Genomic DNA, 24,045 nt, shown 5'->3' on the forward strand with positions numbered 1-24,045 from the left:
GTGTCGGTTGTTCAGTACAGCAGCGATCCAGCCGTCCAGTTCTATCTGAACACTTACACCACAAAAAGAGAGGTCCTTGACAGTGTCAGAGGTTTGAGGCACAAAGGCGGACGACCCCTCAACACTGGAGCAGCTCTCCGGTACTTGAGGGATAACGTCTTCACGGCCTCTGCCGGAAGCAGGCGTCCCGAAGGAGTTCCGCAGGTCCTAATATTGATCACTGGTGGAAGATCATTTGACAGTATTGATGAACCAGCCTCTGCTCTCAAACAGCTGGGTGTCTTGACCATTGCAATTGGAACCCGAGGCTCTGACAGCACAGAACTTCAGACCATAACTGGCGAGCCCAGTTATGCTCTATCTGTGTCTGAACTGACTGACCTACCCAAAGTGCAACAGCAAGTTGAGTCCTCTGTGGAAGCTGCAGTTATTGAAGTCACCCCAGAATTACCAACCGTAATTGGTATGTTGTCAGACACATCCTATTGCTGGCTCCAAAATTCACTTATTTTAGCTACAGTGAGGAAAAGCAAATAAAGGAATGTGATGTGTGTATAGGTTTTTGTGCATTTCAAACCAGTTGGTGGCATGCTTTGGTCTTCTAAAACAGAAGTAGACCAGGCTAGTGTTGTTAAGATATTAGTGTGCCAGTGAAAGAAATCTCACAACCTTTGTGAAAGGTTTTCATTGTTTTGTCCTACTGTCTTTTCTCAGTTTCACGTGACAGAAAAGATATCGTATTCCTTCTGGATGGTTCTGATGGCACAAGGAATGGCTTCCCTGCCATGCGTGATTTTGTAGAGAGAGTGGTGGAGAAACTCAATGTGGGAGAAAACAAAGACCATGTCTCTGTGGTCCAGTACAGCAGAGAACCAGAGGTCCATTTCTATCTGAACACATATACCACAGGGGAGGATGTGGTGGACTCGGTCAGAGGGCTTAGACACAGAGGAGGAAGACCCCTAAACACCGGGGCAGCTCTCCAATACGTCAGAGACAACGTCTTTACAAACTCCTCTGGGAGTAGACGCCTGCAGGGTGTCCCACAGATATTGATCTTGCTAACTGGGGGAAGGTCTTTTGACAATGTAGATAGCCCAGCCTCAGCTCTCAAACAGCAGGGCATTTATGTGATTGGCATCGGAACTAGGACCTCAGATGCTAGAGAGCTGCAGAAAATATCATATGAGCCCAGTTATGCTCTGCCAGTGTCCGAGTTCACTGACCTTCCCAGTGTCCAAGAAAAGCTCTCTTCTGTAATGAGCACAGTGATAGTGAGGGCCACGCCCATGACACCAACAGTGACCGGTAAGAACGTGACTCATTTGTAATCTCCAGTATCATGGTAGAAAACAGTCTGAAAAAAAATCAAATGTGTTTTTCAGAGTTCAGTTAGGCAGTGGAATTATTTGTTTTTACAAAATAGTTGTGGTTGCAAAGAAAGAGTTTAATTTAACCATGTTGCTTTTTCTCTGCAAATATTTGATTGACCAAGTTAAACATATGGTAAATCTCATGTCTCTTAGTGGTCAGACCGCCAGCAGGAAAGGATGTGGTGTTTTTGCTGGATGGATCTGATACTACTAGAACTGGATTCCCAGCTATGAGAGACTTTGTCCAAAAACAAGTAGAGACACTCAGTGTGGATGATGGCAAAGACCGTGTGTCGGTTGTTCAGTACAGCAGCGATCCAGCCGTCCAGTTCTATCTGAACACTTACACCACAAAAAGAGAGGTCCTTGACAGTGTCAGAGGTTTGAGGCACAAAGGCGGACGACCCCTCAACACTGGAGCAGCTCTCCGGTACTTGAGGGATAACGTCTTCACGGCCTCTGCCGGAAGCAGGCGGCCCGAAGGAGTTCCGCAGGTCCTAATATTGATCACTGGTGGAAGATCATTTGACAGTATTGATGAACCGGCCTCTGCTCTCAAACAGCTGGGTGTCTTGACCATTGCAATTGGAACCCGAGGCTCTGACCCTAGAGAACTTCAGACCATAACTGGCGAGCCCAGTCATGCTGTATCTGTGTCTGACTTCACTGACCTTCCAATGTTCAAGAACAGCTCTCCTCTGTAATGAGCACAGTGCTAATGAGGGTCACACCTTTGACCCCAACAGTGACTGGTAAGAACATGAGCCATCTTCAAATTCCAGTGTCATGGTAGAAAACAGTGTGAAAAGAAAGGATATGTGTTGTGCTGCGTTAAGTCAGCCAGTGGATTGTTTTTTTTTTGTTTTACAAAATAGTTGTGGTTGCAAAGAAAGAGTTCAATTTTACCATGTTGCTTTTTAGCTGCAAAATATTTGATTGACCAAGTTAAACATATGGTAAATCTCATGTCTCTTAGTGGTCAGACAGCCAGCAGGAAAGGATGTGGTGTTTTTGCTGGATGGATCTGATGCTACTAGAACTGGATTCCCAGCTATGAGAGACTTTGTCCAAAACAAGTAGAGACACTCAGTGTGGATGATGGCAAAGACCGTGTGTCGGTTGTTCAGTACAGCAGCGATCCAGCCGTCCAGTTCTATCTGAACACTTACACCACAAAAGAGAGGTCCTTGACAGTGTCAGAGGTTTGAGGCACAAAGGCGGACGACCCCTCAACACTGGAGCAGCTCTCCGGTACTTGAGGGATAACGTCTTCACGGCCTCTGCCGGAAGCAGGCGTCCCGAAGGAGTTCCGCAGGTCCTAATATTGATCACTGGTGGAAGATCATTTGACAGTATTGATGAACCAGCCTCTGCTCTCAAACAGCTGGGTGTCTTGACCATTGCAATTGGAACCCGAGGCTCTGACAGCACAGAACTTCAGACCATAACTGCGAGCCCAGTTATGCTCTATCTGTGTCTGAACTGACTGACCTACCCAAAGTGCAACAGCAAGTTGAGTCCTCTGTGGAAGCTGCAGTTATTGAAGTCACCCCAGAATTACCAACCGTAATTGGTATGTTGTCAGACACATCCTATTGCTGGCTCCAAATTCACTTATTTTAGCTACAGTGAGGAAAAGCAAATAAAGGAATGTGATGTGTGTATAGGTTTTTTGTGCATTTCAAACCAGTTGGTGGCATGCTTTGGTCTTTCTAAAACAGAAGTAGACCAGGCTAGTGTTGTTAAGATATTAGTGTGCCAGTGAAAGAAAATCTCACAACCTTTGTGAAAGGTTTTCATTGTTTTGTCCTACTGTCTTTTCTCAGTTTCACGTGACAGAAAAGATATCGTATTCCTTCTGGATGGTTCTGATGGCACAAGGAATGGCTTCCCTGCCATGCGTGATTTTGTAGAGAGAGTGGTGGAGAAACTCAATGTGGGAGAAAACAAAGACCATGTCTCTGTGGTCCAGTACAGCAGAGAACCAGAGGTCCATTTCTATCTGAAACACATATACCACAGGGGAGGATGTGGTGGACTCGGTCAGAGGGCTTAGACACAGAGGAGGAAGACCCTAAACACCGGGGCAGCTCTCCAATACGTCAGAGACAACGTCTTTACAAACTCCTCTGGGAGTAGACGCCTGCAGGGTGTCCCACAGATATTGATCTTGCTAACTGGGGGAAGGTCTTTTGACAATGTAGATAGCCCAGCCTCAGCTCTCAAACAGCAGGGCATTTATGTGATTGGCATCGGAACTAGGACCTCAGATGCTAGAGAGCTGCAGAAAATATCATATGAGCCCAGTTATGCTCTGCCAGTGTCCGAGTTCACTGACCTTCCCAGTGTCCAAGAAAAGCTCTCTTCTGTAATGAGCACAGTGATAGTGAGGGCCACGCCCATGACACCAACAGTGACCGGTAAGAACGTGACTCATTTGTAATCTCCAGTATCATGGTAGAAAACAGTCTGAAAAAAAAATCAAATGTGTTTTTCAGAGTTCAGTTAGGCAGTGGAATTATTTGTTTTTACAAAATAGTTGTGGTTGCAAAGAAAGAGTTTAATTTAACCATGTTGCTTTTTAGCTGCAAAATATTTGATTGACCAAGTTAAACATATGGTAATCTCATGTCTCTTAGTGGTCAGACCGCCAGCAGGAAAGGATGTGGTGTTTTTGCTGGATGGATCTGATACTACTAGAACTGGATTCCCAGCTATGAGAGACTTTGTCCAAAACAAGTAGAGACACTCAGTGTGGATGATGGCAAAGACCGTGTGTCGGTTGTTCAGTACAGCAGCGATCCAGCCGTCCAGTTCTATCTGAACACTTACACCACAAAAAGAGAGGTCCTTGACAGTGTCAGAGGTTTGAGGCACAAAGGCGGACGACCCTCAACACTGGAGCAGCTCTCCGGTACTTGAGGGATAACGTCTTCACGGCCTCTGCCGGAAGCAGGCGGCCCGAAGGAGTTCCGCAGGTCCTAATATTGATCACTGGTGGAAGATCATTTGACAGTATTGATGAACCGGCCTCTGCTCTCAAACAGCTGGGTGTCTTGACCATTGCAATTGGAACCCGAGGCTCTGACCCTAGAGAACTTCAGACCATAACTGGCGAGCCCAGTCATGCTGTATCTGTGTCTGACTCACTGACCTTCCAATGTTCAAGAACAGCTCTCCTCTGTAATGAGCACAGTGCTAATGAGGGTCACACCTTTGACCCCAACAGTGACTGGTAAGAACATGAGCCATCTTCAAATTCCAGTGTCATGGTAGAAAACAGTGTGAAAAGAAAGGATATGTGTTGTGCTGCGTTAAGTCAGCCAGTGGATTGTTTTTTTTTGTTTTACAAAATAGTTGTGGTTGCAAAGAAAGAGTTCAATTTACCATGTTGCTTTTTAGCTGCAAAATATTTGATTGACCAAGTTAACATATGGTAAATCTCATGTCTCTTAGTGGTCAGACAGCCAGCAGGAAGGATGTGGTGTTTTTGCTGGATGGATCTGATGCTACTTAGAACTGGATTCCCAGCTATGAGAGACTTTGTCCAAAAACAAGTAGAGACACTCAGTGTGGATGATGGCAAAGACCGTGTGTCGGTTGTTCAGTACAGCAGAGATCCAGCCGTCAGTTCTATCTGAACACTTACACCACAAAAAGAGAGGTCCTTGACAGTGTCAGAGGTTTGAGGCACAAAGGCGGACGACCCTCAACACTGGAGCAGCTCTCCGGTACTTGAGGGATAACGTCTTCACGGCCTCTGCCGGAAGCAGGCGTCCCGAAGGAGTTCCGCAGGTCCTAATATTGATCACTGGTGGAAGATCATTTGACAGTATTGATGAACCAGCCTCTGCTCTCAAACAGCTGGGTGTCTGACCATTGCAATTGGAACCCGAGGCTCTGACAGCACAGAACTTCAGACCATAACTGGCGAGCCCAGTTATGCTCTATCTGTGTCTGAACTGACTGACCTACCCAAAGTGCAACAGCAAGTTGAGTCCTCTGTGGAAGCTGCAGTTATTGAAGTCACCCCAGAATTACCAACCGTAATTGGTATGTTGTCAGACACATCCTATTGCTGGCTCCAAAATTCACTTATTTTAGCTACAGTGAGGAAAAGCAAATAAAGGAATGTGATGTGTGTATAGGTTTTTTGTGCATTTCAAACCAGTTGGTGGCATGCTTTGGTCTTTCTAAAACAGAAGTAGACCAGGCTAGTGTTGTTAAGATATTAGTGTGCCAGTGAAAGAAATCTCACAACCTTTGTGAAAGGTTTTCATTGTTTTGTCTACTGTCTTTTCTCAGTTTCACGTGACAGAAAAGATATGTATTCCTTCTGGATGGTTCTGATGCACAAGGAATGGCTTCCCTGCCATGCGTGATTTTGTAGAGAGAGTGGTGGAGAAACTCAATGTGGGAGAAACAAAGACCATGTCTCTGTGGTCCAGTACAGCAGAGAACCAGAGTCCATTCTATCTGAACACATATACCACAGGGGAGGATGTGGTGGACTCGGTCAGAGGGCTTAGACACAGAGGAGGAAGACCCTAAACACCGGGGCAGCTCTCCATACGTCAGAGACAACGTCTTTACAAACTCCTCTGGGAGTAGACGCCTGCAGGGTGTCCCACAGATATGATCTTGCTAACTGGGGGAAGGTCTTTTGACAATGTAGATAGCCCAGCCTCAGCTCTCAAACAGCAGGCATTATGTGATTGGCATCGGAACTAGACCTCAGATGCTAGAGAGCTGCAGAAAATATCATATGAGCCCAGTTATGCTCTGCCAGTGTCCGAGTTCACTGACCTTCCCAGTGTCCAAGAAAAGCTCTCTTCTGTAATGAGCACAGTGATAGTGAGGGCCACGCCCATGACACCAACAGTGACCGGTAAGAACGTGACTCATTTGTAATCTCCAGTATCATGGTAGAAAACAGTCTGAAAAAAAAATCAAATGTGTTTTTCAGAGTTCAGTTAGGCAGTGGAATTATTTGTTTTTACAAAATAGTTGTGGTTGCAAAGAAAGAGTTTAATTTAACCATGTTGCTTTTTAGCTGCAAAATATTTGATTGACCAAGTTAAACATATGGTAAATCTCATGTCTCTTAGTGGTCAGACCGCCAGCAGGAAAGGATGTGGTGTTTTTGCTGGATGGATCTGATACTACTAGAACTGGATTCCCAGCTATGAGAGACTTTGTCCAAAAACAAGTAGAGACACTCAGTGTGGATGATGGCAAAGACCGTGTGTCGGTTGTTCAGTACAGCAGCGATCCAGCCGTCCAGTTCTATCTGAACACTTACACCACAAAAAGAGAGGTCCTTGACAGTGTCAGAGGTTTGAGGCACAAAGGCGGACGACCCCTCACACTGGAGCAGCTCTCCGGTACTTGAGGGATAACGTCTTCACGGCCTCTGCCGGAAGCAGGCGGCCCGAAGGAGTTCCGCAGGTCCTAATATTGATCACTGGTGGAAGATCATTTGACAGTATTGATGAACCGGCCTCTGCTCTCAAACAGCTGGGTGTCTTGACCATTGCAATTGGAACCGAGGCTCTGACCCTAGAGAACTTCAGACCATAACTGGCGAGCCCAGTCATGCTGTACTGTGTCTGACTTCACTGACCTTCCCAATGTTCAAGAACAGCTCTCCTCTGTAATGAGCACAGTGCTAATGAGGGTCACACCTTTGACCCCAACAGTGACTGGTAAGAACATGAGCCATCTTCAAATTCCAGTGTCATGTGGGATCCTGTAGAAACAGTGTGAAAAGAAAGGATATGTGTTGTGCTGCGTTAAGTCAGCCAGTGGATTGTTTTTTTTTGTTTTACAAAAAGTTGTGGTTGCAAAGAAAGAGTTCAATTTACCATGTTGCTTTTTAGGCTGCAAAATATTTGATTGACCAAGTTAAACATATGGTAAATCTCATGTCTTTAGTGGTCAGACAGCCAGCAGGAAAGGATGTGGTGTTTTTGCTGGATGGATCTGATGCTACTAGAACTGGATTCCCAGCTATGAGAGACTTTGTCCAAAACAAGTAGAGACACTCAGTGTGGATGATGGCAAAGACCGTGTGTCGGTTGTTCAGTACAGCAGAGATCCAGCCGTCCAGTTCTATCTGAACACTTACACCACAAAAAGAGAGGTCCTTGACAGTGTCAGAGGTTTGAGGCACAAAGGCGGACGACCCCTCAACACTGGAGCAGCTCTCCGTACTTGAGGGATAACGTCTTCACGGCCTCTGCCGGAAGCAGGCGTCCCGAAGGAGTTCCGCAGGTCCTAATATTGATCACGGTGGAAGATCATTTGACAGTATGATGAACCAGCCTCTGCTCTCAAACAGCTGGGTGTCTTGACCATTGCAATTGGAAACCCGAGGCTCTGACAGCACAGAACTTCAGACCATAACTGGCGAGCCCAGTTAGCTCTATCTGTGTCTGAACTGACTGACCTACCCAAAGTGCAACAGCAAGTTGAGTCCTCTGTGGAAGCTGCAGTTATTGAAGTCACCCCAGAATTACCAACCGTAATTGGTATGTTGTCAGACACATCCTATTGCTGGCTCCAAAATTCACTTATTTTAGCTACAGTGAGGAAAAGCAAATAAAGGAATGTGATGTGTGTATAGGTTTTTTGTGCATTTCAAACCAGTTGGTGGCATGCTTTGGTCTTCTAAAACAGAAGTAGACCAGGCTAGTGTTGTTAAGATATTAGTGTGCCAGTGAAAGAAAATCTCACAACCTTTGTGAAAGGTTTTCATTGTTTTGTCCTACTGTCTTTTCTCAGTTTCACGTGACAGAAAAGATATCGTATTCCTTCTGGATGGTTCTGATGGCACAAGGAATGGCTTCCCTGCCATGCGTGATTTTGTAGAGAGAGTGGTGGAGAAACTCAATGTGGGAGAAAACAAAGACCATGTCTCTGTGGTCCAGTACAGCAGAGAACCAGAGGTCCATTTCTATCTGAACACATATACCACAGGGGAGGATGTGGTGGACTCGGTCAGAGGGCTTAGACACAGAGGAGGAAGACCCCTAAACACCGGGGCAGCTCTCCAATACGTCAGAGACAACGTCTTTACAAACTCCTCTGGGAGTAGACGCCTGCAGGGTGTCCCACAGATATTGATCTTGCTAACTGGGGGAAGGTCTTTTGACAATGTAGATAGCCCAGCCTCAGCTCTCAAACAGCAGGGCATTTATGTGATTGGCATCGGAACTAGGACCTCAGATGCTAGAGAGCTGCAGAAAATATCATATGAGCCCAGTTATGCTCTGCCAGTGTCCGAGTTCACTGACCTTCCCAGTGTCCAAGAAAAGCTCTCTTCTGTAATGAGCACAGTGATAGTGAGGGCCACGCCCATGACACCAACAGTGACCGGTAAGAACGTGACTCATTTGTAATCTCCAGTATCATGGTAGAAAACAGTCTGAAAAAAAATCAAATGTGTTTTTCAGAGTTCAGTTAGGCAGTGGAATTATTTGTTTTTACAAAATAGTTGTGGTTGCAAAGAAAGAGTTTAATTAACCATGTTGCTTTTTAGCTGCAAAATATTGATTGACCAAGTTAAACATATGGTAAACTCATGTCTCTTAGTGGTCAGACCGCCAGCAGGAAAGGATGTGGTGTTTTTGCTGGATGGATCTGATACTACTAGAACTGGATTCCCAGCTATGAGAGACTTTGTCCAAAAACAAGTAGAGACACTCAGTGTGGATGATGGCAAAGACCGTGTGTCGGTTGTTCAGTACAGCAGCGATCCAGCCGTCCAGTTCTATCTGAACACTACACCACAAAAGAGAGGTCCTTGACAGTGTCAGAGGTTGAGGCACAAAGGCGGACGACCCTCAACACTGGAGCAGCTCTCCGTACTTGAGGGATAACGCTTCACGGCCTCTGCCGAAGCAGGCGGCCCGAAGGAGTTCCGCAGGTCCTAATATGATCACTGGTGGAAGATCATTGACAGTATGATGAACCGGCCTGCTCTCAAACGCTGGGTGTCTTGACCATTGCAATTGGACCCGAGGCTCTGACCTAGAGAACTTCAGACCATAACTGGCGAGCCCAGTCATGCTGTATCTGTGTCTGACTTCACTGACCTTCCCAATGTTCAAGAACAGCTCTCCTCTGTAATGAGCACAGTGCTAATGAGGGTCACACCTTTGACCCCAACAGTGACTGGTAAGAAATGAGCCATCTTCAAATTCCAGTGTCATGGTAGAAAACAGTGTAAAAGAAAGGATATGTGTTGTGCTGCGTTAAGTCAGCCAGTGGATTGTTTTTTTTTGTTTTACAAAATAGTTGTGGTTGCAAAGAAAGAGTTCAATTTACCATGTTGCTTTTTAGCTGCAAAATATTGATTGACCAAGTTAAACATATGGAAATCTCATGTCTCTTAGTGGTCAGACAGCCAGCAGGAAGGATGTGGGTTTTTTGCTGGATGGATCTGAACTACTAGAACTGGATTCCCAGCTATGAGAGACTTTGTCCAAAACAAGTAGAGACACTCAGTGTGGATGAGCAAAGACCGTGTGTCGGTTGTTCAGTACAGGCAGAGATCCAGCGTCCAGTTCTATCTGAACACTTACACCACAAAAGAGAGGTCCTTGACAGTGTCAGAGGTTTGAGGCACAAAGGCGACGACCCCTCAACACTGGAGCAGCTCCCGGTACTTGAGGGATAACGTCTTCACGGGTCTGCGGAAGCAGGCGCCCGAAGGAGTTCCGCAGGTCCTAATATTGATCACTGGTGGAAGATCATTTGACAGTATTGATGAACCAGCCTCTGCTCTCAAACAGCTGGGTGTCTTGACCATTGCAATTGGAACCCGAGGCTCTGACAGCACAGAACTTCAGACCATAACTGGCGAGCCCAGTTATGCTCTATCTGTGTCTGAACTGACTGACCTACCCAAAGTGCAACAGCAAGTTGAGTCCTCTGTGGAAGCTGCAGTTATTGAAGTCACCCCAGAATTACCAACCGTAATTGGTATGTTGTCAGACACATCCTATTGCTGGCTCCAAAATTCACTTATTTTAGCTACAGTGAGGAAAAGCAAATAAAGGAATGTGATGTGTGTATAGGTTCACTGACTTTGTGCATTTCAAACCAGTTGGTGGCATGCTTTGGTCTTTCTAAAACAGAAGTAGACCAGGCTAGTGTTGTTAAGATATTAGTGTGCCAGTGAAAGAAAATCTCACAACCTTTGTGAAAGGTTTCATTGTTTTGTCCTACTGTCTTTTCTCAGTTTCACGTGACAGAAAAGATATCGTATCCTTCTGGATGGTTCTGATGGCACAAGGAATGGCTTCCCTGCCATGCGTGATTTTGTAGAGAGAGTGGTGGAGAAACTCAATGTGGGAGAAAACAAAGACCATGTCTCTGTGGTCCAGTACAGCAGAGAACCAGAGGTCCATTTCTATCTGAACACATATACCACAGGGGAGGATGTGGTGGACTCGGTCAGAGGGCTTAGACACAGAGGAGGAAGACCCCTAAACACCGGGCAGCTCTCCAATACGTCAGAGACAACGTCTTACAAACTCCCTGGAGTAGACGCCTGCAGGTGTCCCACAGATATTGATCTGCTAACTGGGGGAAGGTCTTTTGACAATGTAGATAGCCCAGCCTCAGCTCTCAAACAGCAGGGCATTTATGTGGGATCCTCTATTGGCACGGAACTAGGACCTCAGATGCTAGAGAGCTGCAGAAAATATCATATGAGCCCAGTTATGCTCTGCCAGTGTCCGAGTTCACTGACCTTCCCAGTGTCCAAGAAAAGCTCTCTTCTGTAATGAGCACAGTGATAGTGAGGGCCACGCCCATGACACAACAGTGACCGGTAAGAACGTGACTCATTTGTAATCTCCAGTATCATGGTAGAAAACAGTCTGAAAAAAAAATCAAATGTGTTTTCAGAGTTCAGTTAGGCAGTGGAATATTTGTTTTTACAAAATAGTTGTGGTTGCAAAGAAAGAGTTTAATTTAACCATGTTGCTTTTTAGCTGCAAAATATTTGATTGACCAAGTTAAACATATGGTAAATCTCATGTCTCTTAGTGGTCAGACCGCCAGCAGGAAAGGATGTGGTGTTTTTGCTGGATGGATCTGATGCTACTAGAACTGGATTCCCAGCTATGAGAGACTTTGTCCAAAAACAAGTAGAGACACTCAGTGTGGATGATGGCAAAGACCGTGTGTCGGTTGTTCAGTACAGCAGTGATCCAGCCGTCCAGTTCTATCTGAACACTACACCACAAAAAGAGAGGTCCTTGACAGTGTCAGAGGTTTGAGGCACAAAGGCGGACGACCCTCAACACTGGAGCAGCTCTCCGGTACTTGAGGGATAACGTCTTCACGGCCTCTGCCGGAAGCAGGCGGCCCGAAGGAGTTCCACAGGTCCTAATATTGATCACTGGTGGAAGATCATTTGACAGTATTGATGAACCGGCCTCTGCTCTCAAACAGCTGGGTGTCTTGACCATTGCAATTGGAACCCGAGGCTCTGACCCTAGAGAACTTCAGACCATAACTGGCGAGCCCAGTCATTCTGTATCTGTGTCTGACTTCACTGACCTTCCCAATGTTCAAGAACAGCTCTCCTCTGTAATGAGCACAGTGCTAATGAGGGTCACACCTTTGACCCCAACAGTGACTGGTAAGAACATGAGCCATCTTCAATTCCAGTGTCATGGTAGAAAACAGTGTGAAAAGAAAGGATATGTGTTGTGCTGCGTTAAGTCAGCCAGTGGATTGTTTTTTTTTTGTTTTACAAAATAGTGTGTGGTGCAAAGAAAGAGTTCAATTTTACCATGTTGCTTTTTAGCTGCAAAATATTTGATTGACCAAGTTAAACATATGGTAAATCTCATGTCTCTTAGTGGTCAGACAGCCAGCAGGAAAGGATGTGGTGTTTTTGCTGGATGGATCTGATGCTACTAGAAGTGGATTCCCAGCTATGAGAGACTTTGTCCAAAAACAAGTAGAGACACTCAGTGTGGATGATGGCAAAGACCGTGTGTCGGTTGTTCAGTACAGCAGCGATCCAGCCGTAGAGTTCTATCTGAACACTTACACCACAAAAAGAGAGGTCCTTGACAGTGTCAGAGGTTGAGCACAAAGGCGGACGACCCCTCAACACTGGAGCAGCTCTCCGGTACTTGAGGGATAACGTCTTCACGGCCTCTGCCGAAGCAGGCGTCCCGAAGGAGTTCCGCAGGTCCTAATATTGATCACTGGTGGAAGATCATTTGACAGTATTGATGAACCAGCCTCTGCTCTCAAACAGCTGGGTGTCTGACCATTGCAATTGGAACCCGAGGCTCTGACAGCACAGAACTTCAGACCATAACTGGCGAGCCCAGTTATGCTCTATCTGTGTCTGAACTGACTGACCTACCCAAAGTGCAACAGCAAGTTGTGTCCTCTGTGGAAGCTGCAGTTATTGAAGTCACCCCAGAATTACCAACCGTAATTGGTATGTTGTCAGACACATCCTATTGCTGGCTCCAAAATTCACTTATTTTAGCTACAGTGAGGAAAAGCAAATAAAGGAATGTGATGTGTGTATAGGTTTTTTGTGCATTTCAAACCAGTTGGTGGCATGCTTTGGTCTTTCTAAAACAGAAGTAGACCAGGCTAGTGTTGTTAAGATATTAGTGTGCCAGTGAAAGAAAATCTCACAACCTTTGTGAAAGGTTTTCATTGTTTTGTCCTACTGTCTTTTCTCAGTTTCACGTGACAGAAAAGATATCGTATTCCTTCTGGATGGTTCTGATGGCACAAGGAATGGCTTCCCTGCCATGCGTGATTTTGTAGAGAGAGTGGTGGAGAAACTCAATGTGGGAGAAAACAAAGACCATGTCTCTGTGGTCCAGTACAGCAGAGAACCAGAGGTCCATTTCTATCTGAACACATATACCACAGGGGAGGATGTGGTGGACTCGGTCAGAGGGCTTAGACACAGAGGAGGAAGACCCCTAAACACCGGGGCAGCTCTCCAATACGTCAGAGACAACGTCTTTACAAACTCCTCTGGGAGTAGACGCCTGCAGGGTGTCCCACAGATATTGATCTTGCTAACTGGGGAAGGTCTTTTGACAATGTAGATAGCCCAGCCTCAGCTCTCAAACAGCAGGGCATTTATGTGATTGGCATCGGAACTAGGACCTCAGATGCTAGAGAGCTGCAGAAAATATCATATGAGCCCAGTTATGCTCTGCCAGTGTCCGAGTTCACTGACCTTCCCAGTGTCCAAGAAAAGCTCTCTTCTGTAATGAGCACAGTGATAGTGAGGGCCACGCCCATGACACCAACAGTGACCGGTAAGAACGTGACTCATTTGTAATCTCCAGTATCATGGTAGAAAACAGTCTGAAAAAAAAATCAAATGTGTTTTCAGAGTTCAGTTAGCAGTGGAATTATTTGTTTTTACAAAATAGTTGTGGTTGCAAAGAAGAGTTTAATTTAACCATGTTGCTTTTTAGCTGCAAAATATTTGATTGACCAAGTTAACATATGGTAAATCTCATGTCTCTTAGTGGTCAGACCGCCAGCAGGAAAGGATGTGGTGTTTTTGCTGGATGGATCTGATACTACTAGAACTGGATTCCCAGCTATGAGAGACTTTGTCCAAAAACAAGTAGAGACACTCAGTGTGGATGATGGCAAAGACCGTGTGTCGGTTGTTCAGTACAGCAGCGATCCAGCCGTCCAGTTCTATCTGAACACTTACACCACAAAAAGAGAGGTCCTTGACAGTGTCAGAGGTTGAGGCACAAAGCGGACGACCCCTCAACACTGGAGCAGCTCTCCGGTACTTGAGGGATAACGTCTTCACGGCCTCTGCCGGAAGCAGGCGGCCCGAAGGAGTTCCGCAGGTCCTAATATTGATCACTGGTGGAAGATCATTTGACAGTATTGATGAACCGGCCTCTGCTCTCAAACAGCTGGGTGTCTTGACCATTGCAATTGGAACCCGAGGCTCTGACCCTAGAGAACTTCAGACCATAACTGGCGAGCCCAGTCATGCTGTATCTGTGTCTGACTTCACTGACCTTCCCAATGTTCAAGAACAGCTCTCCTCTGTAATGAGCACAGTGCAAATGAGGGTCACACCTTTGACCCCAACAGTGACTGGTAAGAACATGAGCCATCTTCAAATTCCAGTGTCATGGTAGAAAACAGTGTGAAAAGAAAGGATATGTGTTGTGCTGCGTTAAGTCAGCCAGTGGATTGTTTTTTTTTGTTTTACAAAATAGTTGTGGTTGCAAAGAAAGAGTTCAATTTAACCATGTTGCTTTTTAGCTGCAAAATATTTGATTGACCAAGTTAAACATATGGTAAATCTCATGTCTCTTAGTGGTCAGACAGCCAGCAGGAAAGGATGTGGTGTTTTTGCTGGATGGATCTGATGCTACTAGAACTGGATTCCCAGCTATGAGAGACTTTGTCCAAAACAAGTAGAGACACTCAGTGTGGATGATGGCAAAGACCGTGTGTCGGTTGTTCAGTACAGCAGCGATCCAGCCGTAAGTTCTATCTGAACACTTACACCACAAAAAGAGAGGTCCTTGACAGTGTCAGAGGTTTGAGGCACAAAGGCGGACGACCCCTCAACACTGGAGCAGCTCTCCGGTACTTGAGGGATAACGTCTTCACGGCCTCTGCCGGAAGCAGGCGTCCCGAAGGAGTTCCGCAGGTCCTAATATTGATCACTGGTGGAAGATCATTTGACAGTATTGATGAACCAGCCTCTGCTCTCAACAGCTGGGTGTCTTGACCATTGCAATTGGAACCCGAGGCTCTGACAGCACAGAACTTCAGACCATAACTGGCGAGCCCAGTTATGCTCTATCTGTGTCTGAACTGACTGACCTACCCAAAGTGCAACAGCAAGTTGAGTCCTCTGTGGAAGCTGCAGTTATTGAAGTCACCCCAGAATTACCAACCGTAATTGGTATGTTGTCAGACACATCCTATTGCTGGCTCCAAAATTCACTTATTTTAGCTACAGTGAGGAAAAGCAAATAAAGGAATGTGATGTGTGTATAGGTTTTTGTGCATTTCAAACCAGTTGGTGGCATGCTTTGGTCTTTCTAAAACAGAAGTATACCAGGCTAGTGTTGTTAAGATATTAGTGTGCCAGTGAAAGAAAATCTCACAACCTTTGTGAAAGGTTTTCATTGTTTTGTCCTACTGTCTTTTCTCAGTTTCACGTGACAGAAAAGATATCGTATTCCTTCTGGATGGTTCTGATGGCACAAGGAATGGCTTCCCTGCCATGCGTGATTTTGTAGAGAGAGTGGTGGAGAAACTCAATGTGGGAGAAAACAAAGACCATGTCTCTGTGGTCCAGTACAGCAGAGAACCAGAGGTCCAGTTCTATCTGAACACATATACCACAGGGGAGGATGTGGTGGACTCGGTCAGAGGGCTTAGACACAGAGGAGGAAGACCCCTAAACACCGGGGCAGCTCTCCAATACGTCAGAGACAACGTCTTTACAAACTCCTCTGGGAGTAGACGCCTGCAGGGTGTCCCACAGATATTGATCTTGCTAACTGGGGGAAGGTCTTTTGACAATGTAGATAGCCCAGCCTCAGCTCTCAAACAGCAGGGCATTTATGTGATTGGCATCGGAACTAGGACCTCAGATGCTAGAGAGCTGCAGAAAATATCATATGAGCCCAGTTATGCTCTGCCAGTGTCCGAGTTCACTGACCTTCCCAGTGTCCAAGAAAAGCTCTCTTCTGTAATGAGCACAGTGATAGTGAGGGCCACGCCCATGACACCAACAGTGACCGGTAAGAACGTGACTCATTTGTAATCTCCAGTATCATGGTAGAAAACAGTCTGAAAAAAAAATCAAATGTGTTTTTCAGAGTTCAGTTAGGCAGTGGAATTATTTGTTTTTACAAAATAGTTGTGGTTGCAAAGAAAGAGTTTAATTTAACCATGTTGCTTTTTAGCTGCAAAATATTGATTGACCAAGTTAAACATATGGTAAATCTCATGTCTCTTAGTGGTCAGACCGCCAGCAGGAAAGGATGTGGTGTTTTGCTGGATGGATCTGATACTACTAGAACTGGATTCCCAGCTATGAGAGACTTTGTCCAAAAACAAGTAGAGACACTCAGTGTGGATGATGGCAAAGACCGTGTGTCGGTTGTTCAGTACAGCAGCGATCCAGCCGTCCAGTTCTATCTGAACACTTACACCACAAAAAGAGAGGTCCTTGACAGTGTCAGAGGTTTGAGGCACAAAGGCGGACGACCCCTCAACACTGGAGCAGCTCTCCGGTACTTGAGGGATAACGTCTTCACGGCCTCTGCCGGAAGCAGGCGGCCCGAAGGAGTTCCGCAGGTCCTAATATTGATCACTGGTGGAAGATCATTTGACAGTATTGATGAACCGGCCTCTGCTCTCAAACAGCTGGGTGTCTTGACCATTGCAATTGGAACCCGAGGCTCTGACCCTAGAGAACTTCAGACCATAACTGGCGAGCCCAGTCATGCTGTATCTGTGTCTGACTTCACTGACCTTCCCAATGTTCAAGAACAGCTCTCCTCTGTAATGAGCACAGTGCAAATGAGGGTCACACCTTTGACCCCAACAGTGACTGGTAAGAACATGAGCCATCTTCAAATTCCAGTGTCATGGTAGAAAACAGTGTGAAAAGAAAGGATATGTGTTGTGCTGCGTTAAGTCAGCCAGTGGATTGTTTTTTTTTGTTTTACAAAATAGTTGTGGTTGCAAAGAAAGAGTTCAATTTAACCATGTTGCTTTTTAGCTGCAAAATATTTGATTGACCAAGTTAAACATATGGTAAATCTCATGTCTCTTAGTGGTCAGACAGCCAGCAGGAAAGGATGTGGTGTTTTTGCTGGATGGATCTGATGCTACTAGAAGTGGATTCCCAGCTATGAGAGACTTTGTCCAAAAACAAGTAGAGACACTCAGTGTGGATGATGGCAAAGACCGTGTGTCGGTTGTTCAGTACAGCAGCGATCCAGCCGTAGAGTTCTATCTGAACACTTACACCACAAAAAGAGAGGTCCTTGACAGTGTCAGAGGTTTGAGGCACAAAGGCGGACGACCCCTCAACACTGGAGCAGCTCTCCGGTACTTGAGGGATAACGTCTTCACGGCCTCTGCCGGAAGCAGGCGTCCCGAAGGAGTTCCGCAGGTCCTAATATTGATCACTGGTGGAAGATCATTTGACAGTATTGATGAACCAGCCTCTGCTCTCAAACAGCTGGGTGTCTTGACCATTGCAATTGGAACCCGAGGCTCTGACAGCACAGAACTTCAGACCATAACTGGCGAGCCCAGTTATGCTCTATCTGTGTCTGAACTGACTGACCTACCCAAAGTGCAACAGCAAGTTGAGTCCTCTGTGGAAGCTGCAGTTATTGAAGTCACCCCAGAATTACCAACCGTAATTGGTATGTTGTCAGACACATCCTATTGCTGGCTCCAAAATTCACTTATTTTAGCTACAGTGAGGAAAAGCAAATAAAGGAATGTGATGTGTGTATAGGTTTTTTGTGCATTTCAAACCAGTTGGTGGCATGCTTTGGTCTTTCTAAAACAGAAGTATACCAGGCTAGTGTTGTTAAGATATTAGTGTGCCAGTGAAAGAAAATCTCACAACCTTTGTGAAAGGTTTTCATTGTTTTGTCCTACTGTCTTTTCTCAGTTTCACGTGACAGAAAAGATATCGTATTCCTTCTGGATGGTTCTGATGGCACAAGGAATGGCTTCCCTGCCATGCGTGATTTTGTAGAGAGAGTGGTGGAGAAACTCAATGTGGGAGAAAACAAAGACCATGTCTCTGTGGTCCAGTACAGCAGAGAACCAGAGGTCCAGTTCTATCTGAACACATATACCACAGGGGAGGATGTGGTGGACTCGGTCAGAGGGCTTAGACACAGAGGAGGAAGACCCCTAAACACCGGGGCAGCTCTCCAATACGTCAGAGACAACGTCTTTACAAACTCCTCTGGGAGTAGACGCCTGCAGGGTGTCCCACAGATATTGATCTTGCTAACTGGGGGAAGGTCTTTTGACAATGTAGATAGCCCAGCCTCAGCTCTCAAACAGCAGGGCATTTATGTGATTGGCATCGGAACTAGGACCTCAGATGCTAGAGAGCTGCAGAAAATATCATATGAGCCCAGTTATGCTCTGCCAGTGTCCGAGTTCACTGACCTTCCCAGTGTCCAAGAAAAGCTCTCTTCTGTAATGAGCACAGTGATAGTGAGGGCCACGCCCATGACACCAACAGTGACCGGTAAGAACGTGACTCATTTGTAATCTCCAGTATCATGGTAGAAAACAGTCTGAAAAAAAAATCAAATGTGTTTTTCAGAGTTCAGTTAGGCAGTGGAATTATTTGTTTTTACAAAATAGTTGTGGTTGCAAAGAAAGAGTTTAATTTAACCATGTTGCTTTTTAGCTGCAAAATATTTGATTGACCAAGTTAAACATATGGTAAATCTCATGTCTCTTAGTGGTCAGACCGCCAGCAGGAAAGGATGTGGTGTTTTTGCTGGATGGATCTGATACTACTAGAACTGGATTCCCAGCTATGAGAGACTTTGTCCAAAAACAAGTAGAGACACTCAGTGTGGATGATGGCAAAGACCGTGTGTCGGTTGTTCAGTACAGCAGCGATCCAGCCGTCCAGTTCTATCTGAACACTTACACCACAAAAAGAGAGGTCCTTGACAGTGTCAGAGGTTTGAGGCACAAAGGCGGACGACCCCTCAACACTGGAGCAGCTCTCCGGTACTTGAGGGATAACGTCTTCACGGCCTCTGCCGGAAGCAGGCGGCCCGAAGGAGTTCCACAGGTCCTAATATTGATCACTGGTGGAAGATCATTTGACAGTATTGATGAACCGGCCTCTGCTCTCAAACAGCTGGGTGTCTTGACCATTGCAATTGGAACCCGAGGCTCTGACCCTAGAGAACTTCAGACCATAACTGGCGAGCCCAGTCATGCTGTATCTGTGTCTGACTTCACTGACCTTCCCAATGTTCAAGAACAGCTCTCCTCTGTAATGAGCACAGTGCTAATGAGGGTCACACCTTTATCCCCAACAGTGACTGGTAAGAACATGACCCATCTTCAAATTATTTTATCATGGTAGGAAAAAGTCTGAAAAGAAATCAAATGTGTTTTTCAGAGTTGTATTAGCCAGTGGATTGGTTTTTTTTTGTTTTACAAAATAGTTTCGATTGCAAAGAAAGAGTTCAATTTAACCATGTTGCTTTTTAGCGGCAAAATATTTGATTGACCAAGTTAAACACATGGTAAATCTCATGTCTCTTAGTGGTCAGACAGCCAGCAGGAAAGGATGTGGTGTTTTTGCTGGATGCATCTGATGCTACTAGAACTGGATTCCCAGCTATGAGAGACTTTGTCCAAAAACAAGTAGAGACACTCAGTGTGGATGATGGCAAAGACCGTGTGTCGGTTGTTCAGTACAGCAGCGATCCAGCCGTCCAGTTCTATCTGAACACTTACACCACAAAAAGAGAGGTCCTTGACAGTGTCAGAGGTTTGAGGCACAAAGGCGGACGACCCCTCAACACTGGAGCAGCTCTCCGGTACTTGAGGGATAACGTCTTCACGGCGTCTTCCGGAAGCAGGCGGCCCGAAGGAGTTCCGCAGGTCCTAATATTGATCACTGGTGGAAGATCATTTGACAGTATTGATGAACCGGCCTCTGCTCTCAAACAGCTGGGTGTCTTGACCATTGCAATTGGAACCCGAGGCTCTGACCCCAGAGAACTTGAGACAATAACTGGCGAGCCCAGTCATGCTGTATCTGTGTCTGACTTCACTGACCTTCCCAATGTTCAAGAACAGCTCTCCTCTGTAATGAGCACAGTGCTAATGAGGGTCACACCTTTGACCCCAACAGTGACTGGTAAGAACATGAGCCATCTTCAAATTCCAGTGTCATGGTAGAAAACAGTGTGAAAAGAAAGGATATGTGTTGTGCTGTGTTAAGTCAGCCAGTGGATTGGTTTTTTTTTTGTTTTACAAAATAGTTGTGGTTGCAAAGAAAGAGTTCAATTTTACCATGTTGCTTTTTAGCTGCAAAGTATATGATTGACTAAGTTAAACATATGGTAAATTTCATGTCTCTTAGTGGTCAGACAGCCAGCAGGAAAGGATGTGGTGTTTTTGCTGGATGCATCTGATGCTACTAGAAGTGGATTCCCAGCTATGAGAGACTTTGTCCAAAAACAAGTAGAGACACTCAGTGTGGATGATGGCAAAGACCGTGTGTCGGTTGTTCAGTACAGCAGAGATCCAGCCGTCCAGTTCTATCTGAACACTTACACCACAAAAAGAGAGGTCCTTGACAGTGTCAGAGGTTTGAGGCACAAAGGCGGACGACCCCTCAACACTGGAGCAGCTCTCCGGTACTTGAGAGATAACGTCTTCACGGCGTCTGCCGGAAGCAGGCGGCCTGAAGGAGTTCCGCAGGTCCTAATATTGATCACTGGTGGAAGATCATTTGACAGTATTGATGAACCGGCCTCTGCTCTCAAACAGCTGGGTGTCTTGACCATTGCAATTGGAACCCGAGGCTCTGACCCCAGAGAACTTCAGACCATAACTGGCGAGCCCAGTCATGCTGTATCTGTGTCTGACTTCACTGACCTTCCCAATGTTCAAGAACAGCTCTCCTCTGTAATGAGCACAGTGCTAATGAGGGTCACACCTTTATCCCCAACAGTGACTGGTAAGAACATGACCCATCTTCAAATTATTTTATCATGGTAGGAAAAAGTCTGAAAAGAAATCAAATGTGTTTTTCAGAGTTGTATTAGCCAGTGGATTGTTTTTTCTTTGTTTTACAAAATAGTTTCGATTGCAAAGAAAGAGTTCAATTTAACCATGTTGCTTTTTAGCAGCAAAATATTTGATTGACCAAGTTAAACACATGGTAAATCTCATGTCTCTTAGTGGTCAGACAGCCAGCAGGAAAGGATGTGGTGTTTTTGCTGGATGCATCTGATGCTACTAGAACTGGATTCCCAGCTATGAGAGACTTTGTCCAAAAACAAGTAGAGACACTCAGTGTGGATGATGGCAAAGACCGTGTGTCGGTTGTTCAGTACAGCAGCGATCCAGCCGTCCAGTTCTATCTGAACACTTACACCACAAAAAGAGAGGTCCTTGACAGTGTCAGAGGTTTGAGGCACAAAGGCGGACGACCCCTCAACACTGGAGCAGCTCTCCGGTACTTGAGAGATAACGTCTTCACGGCGTCTGCCGGAAGCAGGCGGCCCGAAGGAGTTCCGCAGGTCCTAATATTGATCACTGGTGGAAGATCATTTGACAGTATTGATGAACCGGCCTCTGCTCTCAAACAGCTGGGTGTCTTGACCATTGCAATTGGAACCCGAGGCTCTGACCCCAGAGAACTTGAGACAATAACTGGCGAGCCCAGTCATGCTGTATCTGTGTCTGACTTCACTGACCTTCCCAATGTTCAAGAACAGCTCTCCTCTGTAATGAGCACAGTGCTAATGAGGGTCACACCTTTGACCCCAACAGTGACTGGTAAGAACATGACCCAACTTCAAATTCCAGTGTCATGGTAGAAAACAGTGTGAAAAGAAAGGATATGTGTTGTGCTGTGTTAAGTCAGCCAGTGGATTGTTTTTTTTTGTTTTACAAAATAGTTGTGGTTGCAAAGAAAGAGTTCAATTTTACCATGTTGCTTTGTAGCTGCAAAATATTTGATTGACCAAGTTAAACATATGGTAAATCTCATGTCTCTTAGTGGTCAGACAGCCAGCAGGAAAGGATGTGGTGTTTTTGCTGGATGGATCTGATGCTACTAGAACTGGATTCCCAGCTATGAGAGACTTTGTCCAAAAACAAGTAGAGACACTCAGTGTGGATGATGGCAAAGACCGTGTGTCGGTTGTTCAGTACAGCAGTGATCCAGCCGTCCAGTTCTATCTGAACACTTACACCACAAAAAGAGAGGTCCTTGACAGTGTCAGAGGTTTGAGGCACAAAGGCGGACGACCCCTCAACACTGGAGCAGCTCTCCGGTACTTGAGGGATAACGTCTTCACGGCCTCTGCCGGAAGCAGGCGGCCCGAAGGAGTTCCACAGGTCCTAATATTGATCACTGGTGGAAGATCATTTGACAGTATTGATGAATCAGCCTCTGCTCTCAAACAGCTGGGTGTCTTGACCATTGCAATTGGAACCCGAGGCTCTGACCCTAGAGAACTTCAGACCATAACTGGCGAGCCCAGTCATGCTGTATCTGTGTCTGACTTCACTGACCTTCCCAATGTTCAAGAACAGCTCTCCTCTGTAATGAGCACAGTGCTAATGAGGGTCACACCTTTATCCCCAACAGTGACTGGTAAGAACATGACCCATCTTCAAATTATTTTATCATGGTAGGAAAAAGTCTGAAAAGAAATCAAATGTGTTTTTCAGAGTTGTATTAGCCAGTGGATTGTTTTTTTTTGTTTTACAAAATAGTTTCGATTGCAAAGAAAGAGTTCAATTTAACCATGTTGCTTTTTAGCAGCAAAATATTTGATTGACCAAGTTAAACACATGGTAAATCTCATGTCTCTTAGTGGTCAGACAGCCAGCAGGAAAGGATGTGGTGTTTTTGCTGGATGCATCTGATGCTACTAGAACTGGATTCCCAGCTATGAGAGACTTTGTCCAAAAACAAGTAGAGACACTCAGTGTGGATGATGGCAAAGACCGTGTGTCGGTTGTTCAGTACAGCAGAGATCCAGCCGTCCAGTTCTATCTGAACACTTACACCACAAAAAGAGAGGTCCTTGACAGTGTCAGAGGTTTGAGGCACAAAGGCGGACGACCCCTCAACACTGGAGCAGCTCTCCGGTACTTGAGAGATAACGTCTTCACGGCGTCTGCCGGAAGCAGGCGGCCCGAAGGAGTTCCGCAGGTCCTAATATTGATCACTGGTGGAAGATCATTTGACAGTATTGATGAACCGGCCTCTGCTCTCAAACAGCTGGGTGTCTTGACCATTGCAATTGGAACCCGAGGCTCTGACCCCAGAGAACTTGAGACAATAACTGGCGAGCCCAGTCATGCTGTATCTGTGTCTGACTTCACTGACCTTCCCAATGTTCAAGAACAGCTCTCCTCTGTAATGAGCACAGTGCTAATGAGGGTCACACCTTTGACCCCAACAGTGACTGGTAAGAACATGACCCAACTTCAAATTCCAGTGTCATGGTAGAAAACAGTGTGAAAAGAAAGGATATGTGTTGTGCTGTGTTAAGTCAGCCAGTGGATTTTTTTTTTTTTTTTACAAAGTAGTTGTGGTTGCAAAGAAAGAGTTCAATTTTACCATGTTGCTTTTTAGCTGCAAAATATTTGATTGACCAAGTTAAACATATGGTAAATCTCATGTCTCTTAGTGGTCAGACAGCCAGCAGGAAAGGATGTGGTGTTTTTGCTGGATGGATCTGATGCTACTAGAACTGGATTCCCAGCTATGAGAGACTTTGTCCAAAAACAAGTAGAGACACTCAGTGTGGATGATGGCAAAGACCGTGTGTCGGTTGTTCAGTACAGCAGCGATGCAGCCGTCCAGTTCTATCTGAACACTTACACCACAAAAAGAGAGGTCCTTGACAGT

General features: G+C 45.7%; 3 protein-coding genes and 1 long non-coding RNA gene across 4 annotated transcripts; all 4 read left to right on the plus strand.

Moving 5' to 3' along the window:
* Nucleotides 1-326: 326 nt before the first annotated feature.
* LOC112844097 (collagen alpha-3(VI) chain-like) lies at nt 327-2,044 on the plus strand (the record flags this gene model as incomplete). The annotated part of the gene is made up of 3 exons (XM_025903622.1): nt 327-463; nt 715-1,308; nt 1,527-2,044. Coding segments are annotated over exons 2-3 (1,041 nt in total), but the record flags the coding sequence as incomplete, so codon positions are not given.
* A 3,208-nt stretch (nt 2,045-5,252) lies between these two features.
* LOC109197454 (collagen alpha-3(VI) chain-like) lies at nt 5,253-9,181 on the plus strand. Its single transcript, XM_025903624.1, has 3 exons — nt 5,253-5,426; nt 8,157-8,750; nt 8,967-9,181. The coding sequence occupies exons 2-3, from the start codon at nt 8,228-8,230 to the stop codon at nt 9,179-9,181; spliced, it is 738 nt and encodes a 245-aa protein (XP_025759409.1). The 5' UTR covers nt 5,253-5,426; nt 8,157-8,227.
* A 3,491-nt stretch (nt 9,182-12,672) lies between these two features.
* Nucleotides 12,673-14,134, plus strand: LOC109197557 (uncharacterized). Its single transcript, XR_002058608.2, has 3 exons — nt 12,673-12,846; nt 13,101-13,693; nt 13,910-14,134. It is a non-coding gene; the product is annotated as an uncharacterized LOC109197557 (long non-coding RNA).
* A 339-nt stretch (nt 14,135-14,473) lies between these two features.
* Nucleotides 14,474-20,497, plus strand: LOC112844098 (collagen alpha-3(VI) chain-like). The gene is made up of 8 exons (XM_025903625.1): nt 14,474-14,507; nt 14,882-15,069; nt 15,138-15,327; nt 15,581-16,174; nt 17,216-17,815; nt 18,070-18,663; nt 18,884-19,483; nt 19,708-20,497. Exons 1-8 carry the CDS (start codon nt 14,474-14,476, stop codon nt 20,346-20,348), a joined length of 3,441 nt encoding a protein of 1,146 aa, XP_025759410.1. The 3' UTR covers nt 20,349-20,497.
* Nucleotides 20,498-24,045: the final 3,548 nt, after the last annotated feature.

The sequence above is a fragment of the Oreochromis niloticus genome, linkage group LG16 (genome assembly GCF_001858045.2).
Source record: "Oreochromis niloticus isolate F11D_XX linkage group LG16, O_niloticus_UMD_NMBU, whole genome shotgun sequence".
Taxonomy (NCBI): Eukaryota; Metazoa; Chordata; class Actinopteri; order Cichliformes; family Cichlidae; genus Oreochromis; species Oreochromis niloticus.

Excerpts from the sequence above, each read along its gene's own strand:
- LOC109197454 (XM_025903624.1), top strand. The coding sequence starts at position 8,228 with ATGCGTGATTTTGTAGAGAGAGTGGTGGAGAAACTCAATGTGGGAGAA. Across the intron at positions 8,751-8,966 it reads CATGACACCAACAGTGACCG|TGGTCAGACCGCCAGCAGGA; the intron begins GTAAGAACGTGA and ends CATGTCTCTTAG.
- LOC112844098 (XM_025903625.1), top strand. The coding sequence starts at position 14,474 with ATGAGGGTCACACCTTTGACCCCAACAGTGACTG. Across the intron at positions 15,328-15,580 it reads AGAATTACCAACCGTAATTG|TTTCACGTGACAGAAAAGAT; the intron begins GTATGTTGTCAG and ends GTCTTTTCTCAG. Across the intron at positions 18,664-18,883 it reads CATGACACCAACAGTGACCG|TGGTCAGACCGCCAGCAGGA; the intron begins GTAAGAACGTGA and ends CATGTCTCTTAG.